The sequence below is a fragment of the Trachypithecus francoisi genome, unplaced genomic scaffold (genome assembly GCF_009764315.1).
Source record: "Trachypithecus francoisi isolate TF-2019V2 unplaced genomic scaffold, Tfra_2.0 Contig01579, whole genome shotgun sequence".
NCBI classification, from domain to species: domain Eukaryota; kingdom Metazoa; phylum Chordata; class Mammalia; order Primates; family Cercopithecidae; genus Trachypithecus; species Trachypithecus francoisi.
This window is the reverse complement of record NW_022681442.1, coordinates 34,109,872-34,122,382: the sequence shown is the minus strand read 5'-3', so window position 1 is coordinate 34,122,382 and position 12,511 is coordinate 34,109,872. Positions and strand designations below refer to the sequence as shown.

Below are 12,511 nucleotides of genomic sequence, written 5' to 3'. Positions count from 1 at the left end.
ACAAAGCTCAAAACATAGTATTAAATAAATAGAAAACTGCAGAGGGCTATTTAAGCTTAATTCCATTTCTATAAGGCTTAAAATTGTAATAACCATATTACATAAGGATTACTTGAGCTCAGAAGTTTGAAGCTGCAACAAGCTATAATTGAGCCACTGCATCCCAGCCTGGGCAACAGAGCGAGACCCTGTGTCTAAAACAGAAAAACGATGTGAACCGTCATTGCAGCTGTGTGGGAACCTTCTGCCTGCAAAGATGGGAAGGAAATGTGTGAAAGATTGTGGTGTTGAAAGGTAGGAACACTAACGTCCTGGTTGTTTTATAGAGGATGGGAAGGAGTTGGTCAGCTGTGTCTCTTGCAGGCTTCGTGGTCCAGGGCTCCAATGGCGAGTTTCCCTTCCTGACCAGCAGCGAGCGCCTCGAGGTGGTGAGCCGTGTGCGCCAGGCCATGCCCAAGAACAGGCTCCTGCTAGCTGGCTCGGGATGCGAGTGTGAGCCAGAATGCCCTGTGCCCTGGGGATGGGAGGGTGTGTAGGATCCAGGCTCCTAGGCCCTAGCTTGGGTCCTGTCTCCTTGTTCTGCCTCTTCTGGGACATGCTGAGGCACCCTCGCTTGGCCCAGTGCCCTGGTCCAGGCCTCCTTCTGCCTGCTGTCACCTCTCTCCTTCCTCCGGCAGCCACTCAAGCCACAGTGGAGATGACTGTCAGCATGGCCCAGGTCGGGGCTGACGCGGCCATGGTGGTGACCCCTTGCTACTATCGTGGCCGCATGAGCAGCGCGGCCCTCATTCACCACTACACCAAGGTGTGTGTGGGGCCTGAGACCAAGAGAAGGCTCTGCCCAGGGAGAGGAGATGAGGGAAGCTGGGAGTGGGGTGCTACTTCCTATGAACGGCAGCTATAGGAAACGGGTGGACTGCCACCATGGATCAGCTGCACAACATTGGGAGGCTTACCTAACCACTCTGTGTTACTGCTTCCTCCCCTCTAAAATTGGAGGAATGATGTCATCTATCTCATAGGGTTGCAGTGAGCATCAAATGAGATCAGGAACATAAAGGGCTTAGAACAGTGCCTGGCATATGGAAAGCACTCCATAAATATGACCCACCGTGATTGCTTACACTCGGGGCACGCAGCACAGGAGGGAGGCCTGTCCAGGTGGCCCTGGAGTGAAGCAGGCCTGGACCTGTGGGTGGGCAAGTCTCTGGCTCCTGGGACCTGGGGCGGCTGCCCTCTCCTGCTTTTTTCTGCGCCCCGCAGGTTGCTGATCTCTCTCCAATCCCTGTGGTGCTGTACAGTGTCCCAGCCAACACGGGGCTGGACCTGCCTGTGGATGCGGTGGTCACGCTTTCCCAGCACCCAAATATTGTGGGCATGAAGGACAGCGGTGGTGATGTGAGTGGCAGCAGCTCCGGGGTTGTGGTCCTCTCCTCCTTTTCTGGTTCCTGGTTCCTAGTACTTTTGCTTCTGAGGGCAACTCTGAGATCTGTTTCCATCCTTGGCTTCTGTGTGGATTCTCTCTGTCGTGTGGGCTCCCTGGGACTTTCTTGAGGGCATCTCTTTGGGCACTGGGCTTTCATTCCACCATGCTTACCCGGCCCTCACCCAGGATAAGGCTCTGGGCACAGCTCTCACACCACATTTGCTGTTGCAGGTGACCAGGATTGGGCTGATTGTTCACAAGACCAGGACGCAGGATTTCCAGGTGTTGGCTGGATCGGCTGGCTTCCTGATGGCCAGCTATGCCTTGGGTAGGCCGCCCACTGCTCTCAAATTGTCATGGGTGACCAAGAGATACCCAGGCACCTGGGTCTGCTGGGAGAGACCGTGAGGGCTGGGGCTGGGTCTGAAGACAGTAGTTTGCCAGCCTGCCCGCTCTGAAAACTCAGAAACCTGGCCACGCCGCTTGCCTGTCTGAATACGGGGTGCTGTGAGTAACCTTGCTGGCTGGAGGAGGATGGCCGTGTACAATCCCTGGCCTGTAGTAGGGATGCCTGCAGTTTGTTCTAAGTCCGGAGCTCCGTGATTAGATGACAAACTTAGTTGCTCTAATCCACTTTGTACATCATTCTCTGAGGGCAGAGGCCTTGGGGCCCTCCTCTGTAGTTCAGGAGTCCATTTTCCTCTCCCCTGTCCCAGGCAAGAATGAATTGTCAGATCTACAGAGTTGAGCCAGGGATCTTCAGTTGCCTGATCAGATTCTGTTCCAATCCAGGGTCCCTATGAATGTCTCTTAGATCAACTGTTCTTGTCTGTTTGGGGTCAGCGTCCTTGGGTTTGGGTTAGATTTGAGCCCTGGAGGGGAGGGAGGAGAAGGGAAGCTGTTCCTTTCAGTTGAAGCCCCAGTGAGGAGAGATTTGAGTGACCTTTCTAGCACTGCAGGGGAGAATCCTGGTTCCTATTCCATCTGGTCTCTCCAGACTTTGGCTGGTTGTCTAGGGCCTTGTACATCTCCCCCTGCCATGTCACGGCCTCTACAGTGAAGGGGAAGAAGAAGGGGTCCATCATTTCTCTCTCATTCCTGAAAGTGGAGTAGAAAAAAAAAAAAAGCACAGGCTCTGGAGGTTGGAGGGAATCTCAGTTCTGCAGTTTATTCACTGGGTAATGCTGGGCAAAGCATTCACCTCTCTGGGCCTGAGTTTCTACTCTGTGCACGGAGGGATCGTGAGGATTAGAGAGCATCAGGGCCATGCTGCTGAAGCGCGCCTGGAACACATAATAGGTATTCCACAAACAACAGCTCTATTAGCTCATTCTAAATTGCCTGCTCTCTGGTCTTGAGGCCACTGGTTCTTGGGTTCCACTCCTATCTAGCCTTAGAAGCATCCTCACAGACTTGCAGAAGTGGTGGGGCTTTCTGAGATCACAGCCAAACCCATTTTCATTGCCCTGATGAGCACAAACAGGACTAGAGAGGGTCTCATTCAGGTTTATGCAGTCAATGGGAAGACATGCCTGGTGACCTGACTCTGTCCAGGGCGCTTTCCACGCCCACTGCTGTCTCTGGTTGCATCCACTGGGGGGAATAAGATTTCAAAAGAGCAAAGGCTTCCCATCCATCCTACCCTCTTACGGGACTGATGAGTCAGGGGGCTATTGGAGGAAGCTAGAGGTGTCAACTGGCAGATGGGATTTTATTCCGGGAGGGGTTCAGGGAAGGAACTGTCCTTGAGTTCACTTTCAGGCTCTGCTCCCTGCCCCTCACAGATCAGCCCTGAGCAGCACTCGACCTGCAGGATTCTATTTTGAATATGCAGGTAGCTCTTCTCTCTGGAAATGTGTACTCTGGACTCACAGAGCATGCCTTTGATGTAGCCAGCCAAGTGACATAGAAATCTGTATGTAATGTCCCCAGGCTGAAGAGGTGCTGGGACCAGGGCTTGAAATGCTCAGAGGGGAGAGGCTCTGGCTGACGTTCTGTGTCTTACTTTGTGCAGGAGCTGTGGGGGGCGTGTGCGCCCTGGCCAATGTCCTGGGGGCTCAGGTGTGCCAGCTGGAGCGACTGTGCCTCACAGGGCAATGGGAAGATGCCCAGAAACTGCAACACCGCCTCATCGAGCCAAACGCTGCGGTGAGCCAGTGGCAGCAAGGGCGCGGTGTGGGGGGAGTGGGCAGTCTGTGTCCTCACTGGAGCAGGACCCAGGGCTGGCACCAGGCCCCACTCAGTCTCTTCCTTTCAGAAAATCCTTTGAGAGAACATCCCAGTGTGGGAACTCCTTGTGCCTGCCAGAAAATCCTGACTTTGGACAAAGTCGGGCACTATTGATTGTGAAACTTAAGTGTACATTAAAATTCCCTTAGAGGCAAATTAAAGTTCCAACTTTTGGGCCCAAGAAGATGCACTGAAACAAACATCCTGTGTGATTGTGATAGAATAACCCTAGGACCACACTTAGAGGTGCCTGGAGAGAAAGAGCATAAACCAGGGCCTCTAAATCCACGCTGTTGGGGGCCAGGTCCTGAAAAAATAGGAATGATTGGGGCTAGCAAAGGAGTTAGAAGGCAGGAGAGTACCATCTTCATATAATCTGTTCTGTGGTCAGACTGTGTACCCCAATTCTTTGTTGGGCAAACAAAGAAGAACTTCAGAGAGAACGCCCGTCAAGTTCAGGGCCATTCTGAAGTCTGAGGCAACAGAAAAATGTGTGCCCCTGTATTCAAGTTTTAATGTACATTTTATCCTTTATTTCCTTCCTTCCTCCCTCCCTCCCTTGCTCCTTTATTTCTCTCTCTCTCTTTCTTTCTCTGTCTCTCTCTCTTTTCTTTTTTTTTCTTTTTTTTTTTTGAGACAGAGTCTCGCTCTTTTGCCCAGGCTGGAATGCAGCAATCTCAGCTCACTGCAACCTCTGTCTCCCAGGTTCAAGCAATTCTTGTGCCTCACGCTCCTGAATAATAGAGATTACACGTGTGCACCACCATCCCCAGCTAATTTTTGTTTTTGTTTTCATGTTTCAGTAGAGATGGGGTTTCACCATGTTGGCCAGGCTAGTCTCAAATTCCTGGCCTCAAGTGATCCGCCCACCTCAGCCTCCCAAAGTGCTGGGATTACAGGCGTGAGCCACAGTGCCTGGCCTTTTTCTTTTCTTTTCCTTTCTTTTCTCTTCTCTTCTCGTTTCTTTTCTGAGACAGAGTCTCGCTCTGTCGCCCAGGCTGGAGTGCAGTGGCTCAATCTCGGCTCACTGCAACCTCCGCCTCCTAGGTGCAAGCAATTCTCCTGTCTCAGCCTCCCTAGTAGCTGGGATTACAGGCACGTCCCATCATACCCAGCTAATATTTTTGTATTTTTAGTAGAGACGGGGTTTCACCATGTTGGCCAGGCTGGCCTCAAACTCCTAACCTCAAGTGACCCTCCTGCCTCGGCCTCCCAATTTTTTGCTTTTATTTTTTTATTTTCGAAACAGAGTCATTCTCTGTCACCCAGGCTAGAGAGCAGTGGTGTGATGACAGCTCACTGCAGCCTCAACGTCCTGGGCTTAAGCAATCTTTTTTATTTTTTATTTTTATTTTTGTAGAGATGGCGGTCTCACTATGTTGCCCAGGCTGGTCTTTATCTCCTGGGCTCAAGCGGTCCTCCCACCTCAGCCTCCCAAAATGCTGGGATTACAGGCATGAGCCACCATGGCTGGCCTACTGTATATTTTATATTAAACTTTTTATTTTATTTATTTACTTTGAGATGGAGTCTCACTCTGTCACCCAGGCTGGCGTGCAGTGGCACAATCTCGGCTTATTGCAACCTCTGCCTCCTGGGTTCAAGCAATTCTCCTGCTCAGCCTCCCAAGTAGCTGGGATTACAGGTACCTGCCGCCACACCCGGCTAATTTTTGTGTTTTTAGTGAAGACAGGTTTCACCATGTTGGCCAGGCTGGTCTCAAACTCCTGACCTCGTGATCCACCTGCCTTGGCCTCCCAAAGTGCTAGGATTATAGGCATGAGCCACCGTGCCCGGCCAAACTTTTTATTTTTAGATAATTATAGATTCCCATGCAACTTTAAGAAATAATACAAAGGGATCCCATGTACCCATGATCCAGTTTTCCCCAATGGCAACATCTTACAAAACTGTAGAATAATTTCACAGTCTGGATATTGACCTTGATACAGTCAAGACACAGAATATTTCTGTCCCTACAAGGATCCCTCATGTCATCCTCTTATAGCCATGCCTACTCACATTTGCCTTCACCGGCTCCTTAACCTCTAGCAACCACACATACATTCACCATTTTATAATTTTGTCAGTTCAAGAGTATACTATATGGAATCACATGGTATATAACTTTTGGGGACTAGCTTTTTCCACTCAGCATAATTCTCTGGATATTCATCCAGGTTGTTTGCTGCATGTATCAATAGTTAATTCTTTTTATTTCTGAGTAGTATACCATGGCATGGCTGTACCACAGCATGTTTATTTATTATTTATTTATTGAGACAGGGTCTTGTTCTGTCGCCCAGGATGAGTGCAGTGGCAGGATTATTGCTCACTGCAGCCTCAACCTCCTTGCTCAAGCAATCTTCCCAGTTCATCCTCCCAAGTAGCTGGGTCAACAGGTGCACACTACCACACCTGGCTAATTCTTTTTTATTTTTAGTAGAGACAAGGTCTCGCTATGTTGCCCAGGCTGGTCTCGAACTCCTGGTCTCAAGCCATCTTGCCTCAGCCTCCCAAAGTGCTGGGATTACAGGCATGAACCACCACAGCCGGCCCCCTACAGCATGTTTAACCACTCACCTGTTGAAGAACAGCTGGGTTATTTTCAGTTTTTGGCTATTAAAAGCTGCCATGGGCTGGGTGCAGTGGCTCACGCCTGTAATCCCAGCACTTTGGGAGGCCAAGGTGGGCAGATCACCTGAGGTCAGGAGTTTGAGACCAGCCTGGCCAACATGGTGAAACTCCGTCTCTACTAAAAATAAAAAAATTAGCTGGGCGTGGTGGTGCACGTCTGTATTCCCAGCTACTCGAGTGGCTGAGCAGGAGAATCGCTTGAACCCAGGAGGCGGAGGTTGCAGTGAGCCAAGATTGTGCCACTGCACTCCAGCCTGGGTGACAGAGTGAGACTCTGTCTCAATAAATAAATAAATAAATAAACAAATAAATAAATAAATAAAAGCTGCCATGAACATTCATGAACAGGTTTTCGTGTGTCCGTAAGTTTTCATTTTTCTGGGATCAATACACAGCAGTAAAAATGGTGGGTCATAGGGTAGTCACAGGTTTCATTTTCTGAGAAACTGCTGGCTGGGTGTGGTGGCTCACACTTGCAATCCCATCATTTTGGGAGGCTGAGGGGGGTGGATTGCTTGAGCCCAGGAGTTCAAGACCAGCCTGCACAACATGGGGAGACTCTGTCTCTACAAAAAATACAGAAAATTAGCTAGGTGTGGTGGCATGCACCTGTGGTCCCACGACTCAGGAGGCTGAGGCAGAAGGGAAGGTCCCTTGAATCTGGGAGGTTGAGGCTGCAGTGAGCTGTGATTTTGCCACTGCACTCCAGCCTGGGCTACAGAGTGAGATCCTGTCTCAAAAAACAAAACAAAACAAAAAAACGAACCCCAAAACCCCAAAACAAACAAACAAAAACCCAGAAACAAACCTGCCAAACTTTTCCAGAGCGGCTGTACTATTTTAAATTTACACTGATGTAAACATATGAGTGATCTAGTTTTTCTGCAGCTTTGCCAGCATTTGGTGGTGTGACTATTTTTTATTTTAGCCATTCTGATAGATGTGTAGTACCATCTCATTGTGGTTTTAATTTGCATTTCTCTGATGGCTAATGCTATTGAACATTTTTTTTCATGTATTTATTTGCCATCTTTTCAGTGAACTATCTATATTTCTTACCCGTTTTAAAATTGGATTGTTCTGGCCGGGTGTGGTGGCTCAAGCCTGTAATCCCAGCACTTTGGGAGGCCGAGACGGGCGGATCACGAGGTCAGGAGATCGAGACCATCCTGGCTAACATGGTGAAACCCCGTCTCTACTAAAAAAATACAAACAAACAAACAAAAAAACTAGCCAGGCGCGGTGGCAGGCGCCTGTAGTCCCAGCTACTCAGGAGGCTGAGGCAGGAGAATGGCGTAAACCCGGGAGGCGGAGCTTGCAGTGAGCTGAGATCCGGCCACTGCACTCTAGCCTGGGCGACAGAGCGAGACTCCGTCTCAAAAAAAAAAAAAAAAAAAAAAAATTGGATTGTTCTTTTGACTGTTGAATTTTAAAGTTCTTTATAGCTTCTAAATACTAGTCCTTTGTTAGATATGTGGCTTGTAAATATTTTCTCCCAGTCTGCAGCTTGTCTTTTCATTGCCTTAACAGGTCTTTTGCAGAGCAAGTTTTACATTTTGATGAAGTACAATTTATCAACATTTTCTATTATGGATCATGTTTGTGGTGTCAAGTCTAATAATTCTTAAAGAGTTCTGGGCACGGTGGCTCACGTCTATAATCCCAGCTCTTTGGGAGGCTGAGGCGGGTGGATCACGAGGTCAGGAGTTCAAGATCAGCCTGGCTGAGATGGTGAAACTCCCGTCTCTACTAAAAATACAAAAAAAAAAAAAAAAATTAGCCAGGCGCAGTGGCAGGCGCCTGTAATCCTAGCTACTCAGGAGGCTGAGGCAGGAGAATCACTTGAACTCGGAGGGCAGAAGTTGCAGTGAGCCTAGATCGTGCCATTGCATTCCAGCCTGGGTGACAGAGTGAGACTCCATCTCAGAAAACAAAATAAAACAAAACAAACAAACAAACAACTCTTAAAGAATTCTCAGGGCCAGGTGCGGTGGCTCACACCTGTAATCCCAGCACTTTGGGAGGCCAAGGCAGGCAGATCATGAGGTCAGGAGACTGAGACCATCCTGGCTAATACTGTGAAACCCAGTCTCTACCAAAAATACAAAAAATTAGCCGGGCGTGGTGGCGGGAGCCTGTAGTCCCAGCTACTACTGGAGGCTGAGGGAGGAGAATGGTGTGAACCTGGGAGGTGGAGCTTGCAGTGAGCTGAGATTGCCCCACTGCACTCCAGCCTGGGCGACAGAGCGAGATTCCGTCTCAAAAAAAAAAAAAAAAGTGTTCTTAGAAGATTATAAAGATTTTCTCTTATTTTTTTCCTTTAAGTTTTATAGTTTTATGTTTTATAAGTCTGTGACTCATTTTGAGTTAATTTTTGTATAAAGTGTGAGACTTAGGTCGAGGTTTTGTGGTTTTCTTCCCTAAGGGATATCCATTTGCTCCAGCATCATTTGTTGAAAAGGCCATCTTTCCTCCATTGAACTGCTTGCGTGCCTTGTCAAAAGTCAGTGGGGCATATTTGTGTGGGTCTATTTCTGGGTTCTCTCTTCTTTCCATTGATTTTTGTGTCTATCTCTCTACAGTACCACACAGACTTGATTACTATAGCTAAGCCTTAAAATCAGGTAGACTGATTCCTCCCACTTTGCTCTTTTGTTTTTCCTTCAAATGGTTTTAGTCGAATTTCTTTACCTTTTCATATAAATTTTACAAGACTCTTGTCTATATCTACAATAAAATCTTGCTGGGCCTTTGATCGAAATTGTGTTAAGCCTGCATACCAAGCTGGGGACAACTGACTTCTTTACCATGTTGTCCTCCAGTCCTTGAACATGGTACATTTCTCTGTTTATTTAGATCTTCTTTGATTTATTTCTTTAGCATTTTGTAGTTTCCAGCCAATAAGTCTTATACATATTTTTTAAAATTGACACCTAAGGATCTGGTGCAGACTGGCTCACGCCTGTAATCCTAGCACTTTTGGAGATAGAGATGGCAGTATTGCTTGAGGCCAGGAGTTTGAGACCAGCCTGGGCAACATGGCGAGACCCCATCTCTGAAAAAAAAAAAGACACCTCTGCACTAGGCTCTGTACTAGGCATCTATGCACATCCTGCTGCCTGGAGGGTAGAAGAGCCCCCTTGTTGCTCCCTACACACTGCCTCCACTGCATTGCCTGTGTGTCTGGCAGCAGGTGGGGTGGGCTCTGGTGGCGTTTTGAAGATGAGCAGTGGTACAAGTCCTGACTTCCCTCCACTAGGCCTGCTCTGACACCACCCAGCTGGGAGCAGGGGTGACAGTTCAGACTCCTTCACTCAGTCTTTGCTAGCCTGGCTGGTGTTTGACTAGCGTAGAGCAGTTATTGTCTGAAAGCTGTCCATCTTGCTAGGCCACCCCTTTTCCGGTCCTTTGGCTAGAGAGAACTGGTTTCTGTTAGTGCTTGTATTGTCTGTACCGTATTGGCATTGCGTGCTTGCTGACTTCTTCAGCTCCAAGTCTGGGCCAGGGTATGCAGCGCTGTGTTGCTTATTGGGTCCCTTGTTGGTCTTCCTTCTTCTCTCTGCCTTCCAGAGTCTTCTTATGTCTGTTTTTTATATAATGTCCAGATATATATAATTTTTTAATAAAATGTCCAGATAATATTTTTAGATAATGTCCAGAGTTTTTAGTTGTACTTATTGGGAAGAATTGGGACAAGTACATCTACTCCACCTTCCTGAAAGTAAAAGCTCTAAGTATTTTTCTAAATGGTGATTTTTTCCCCCTAAGAACATGAAAGTGGGTGAAAAAATATTGAAAATTGAAAAGTAGGTATGTTAAAACTCACAGCACTATTTTAGGTTTAAATATTTCATATACCAAAAACATGATTTGTTATAATTTTATTTTCCTGGCTTTAACGGAAGCAAACTCATCAAAACATATTTTTCCAAATCTACTTCTAGAGAAAGATTAACCATTAAAAAGATACCAGCAGGGCACAGTGGCTCACACCTGTAATCCCAGCAATTTGGGAGGTTGAGGCAGGAAGATCATTTGAGCTCAGGAGTTTGAGACCCGCCTGGGCAACAGAGTGAGACTTTGTCTTCAGTAAAAATAAACAAAAATTAGCCAGGCGTGGTGGCGTGCAACTGTAGTCCCAGCTACTCAGAGGCTGAGGCAGGAAGATTGCTTGAGCCCATGAGGCCGAGGCTGCAGTGAGCTATGATCATGCCACTTCACTCTAGCCTGGACAAAAGAGCAAGACCTTGTCTCAAAAAAAGAAATTTAAAAAATACAATAAATAAAAATAAAAATGAAAAATACACCAAAAAACCCCATGTATTTGGGGTATATATGATTACTTATGCATGAGTCTTCAATATGGTGGGCCACAGCTAGATCCTGTCTTTATTTAAAGCTTTGTTCATTGTGGATTTTTTTTGCATTAATTTTGATTTTTAAAAAAATATTGCATTGAAATATTACTTATTTTGGCTGGGCGCAGTGGCTCACGCCTATAATCCCAGCATTTTGGGAGGCCGAGGGGGGCAGATCGCCTGAGGTCAGGAGTTCGAGATCAGCCTGGCCAACATGGTGAAACTCTCTCTCTATTAAAAATACAAAAATTAGCCAGGTGTGGTGGTGGGCACCTGTAATCCCAGCTGCTCAGGAGACTGAGGCAGAAGAATCACTTGAACCCAGGAGGTGGAAGTTTCAGTGAGCCGAGATCGCACCACTGCACTCCAGCCTGGGTGACAGAGTGAGACTGTTTAAAAAAAAAAAAAAAGCATTGAAATATTACTTATTTTGATGATTGAGGTTTTTGGCCTCCCCTTAAGTTTTGCACGCAAGGTAAGGGCCTCATGGGCCTGGTTGCAGTCCCAGGCTGAGCTAGGCACTCCACAATGTTTTGTTTGGGTAAAGTGGTGGGTGGGCTCTAGAGCTCCCTCACAGCTGTATCCTTACCTCAAAGGGGCAGATGAACTTAGATTTAGAGAAAGGGCAGCTGAGGAGGTAGATCTGAGTCCCGCCGAGGTGAAGGGGCTTCCGAGATGGGGCCTTTCTATAAATAGGTTGTAGGAACTTGCAGAAGCGATTGGGTCCCCATTGGGCACAGGCCGTCCTGCACATACTGAACATTCCACTGGGGTGGGGCCTCTGCTCTCCCACTCCCAATGCACCTGTGAAAGCGAAGGTCCCAGAACCCGCATGCCACCGGGACAGGAAAAGGAGCGGATTCCAGGGCTCATGGGAACTGGTCTAATATTAGCGGTGTTTTCTCATCTGGCCCTTGGGACGTCTCTATGGGGTAGGTGGTGTTATCCCTCATTTTGCAGACGAAGCAGCTTGGGCTGCCCCTGGGGAAGAGAGGATGCCTAGCTGTCATCCCAGATCTCTGCATGTCATCCCGCCCTACCCCATCCTGCCTCACCCTTCATTCTGTGTCCTCTCCTGTGCCAGCTCTGGGCACATACCCAGGAATGCCTGGAACACCTTTCTGCTGCCTGGGCTGTGGGCTCAGACACCACGAGAGCAGCTTGATGTCACTCTATTGCCCCTCCCTGGTCGAACACAATGTCCTTCCTCCACCTTGCCACCAGCCTGTCTCTTGCCCCTGGCTATATTTAGGACTTTCTACAGTCTTTGCCACCAACCCTTTCTTCGGGTTTGAAGAGAGGCCACACCAGATATCTTTGGAAACCCATGGCAGGAGCAAGCTTTTCTCTAGGTACCTCTTATTTCCATCCTCTATCCTGGGTCTCTCCCACCTACTCAGGCTTTGAGTAAAAAGGCCAGACTATTAGAACATCATGGGGGTGGTGAGGCCTGGAGGAGGGTGGCTTACCACCCATTCCAAGAAAAAAAAAATCCATGCTTGATGAAGCCTCCGGGACTCTAGTGATAAACAGTTATTAGTCAATCTTTCATCAGTGGTTCCTGGCCTCTTTATCCCAAACAACCTCTTATTTATCCTCCTAAGGTTTTAGCTTCCCTCCAGATAAAACTTTCTTAAGGACTACTTTCTTTCTTTTTTTTTTTTTTTTTTTTTTTTTTTGAGACGGAGTCTGGCTCTGTCGCCCAGGCTGGAGTGCAGTGGCCGGATCTCAGCTCACTACAAGCTCCACCTCCCGGGTTTATGCCATTCTCCTGCCTCAGCCTCCTGAGTAGCTGGGACTACAGGCGCCCGCCATCTCGCCCGGCTAGTTTTTTGTATTTTTTAGTAGAGACGGGGTTTCA

The 12,511-nt window shown here is 47.8% G+C and overlaps 1 protein-coding gene across 4 annotated transcripts in view; it reads left to right on the top strand.

Moving 5' to 3' along the window:
• Window positions 1-12,511, top strand: part of HOGA1 (4-hydroxy-2-oxoglutarate aldolase 1) — a 32,255-nt gene that overhangs the window by 13,494 nt on the left and 6,250 nt on the right. For 3 of the 4 annotated variants that reach the window (XM_033186810.1, XM_033186801.1, XM_033186817.1), the window contains exons 2-6: window positions 364-492; window positions 678-805; window positions 1,264-1,398; window positions 1,658-1,754; window positions 3,441-3,574. In XM_033186810.1, coding sequence (XP_033042701.1) covers window positions 364-492; window positions 678-805; window positions 1,264-1,398; window positions 1,658-1,754; window positions 3,441-3,574 — 623 coding nt within the window. The remainder of the gene's footprint in view (window positions 1-363; window positions 493-677; window positions 806-1,263; window positions 1,399-1,657; window positions 1,755-3,440; window positions 3,575-12,511) is intronic. The other variant, XM_033186824.1, reaches the window with a different exon arrangement.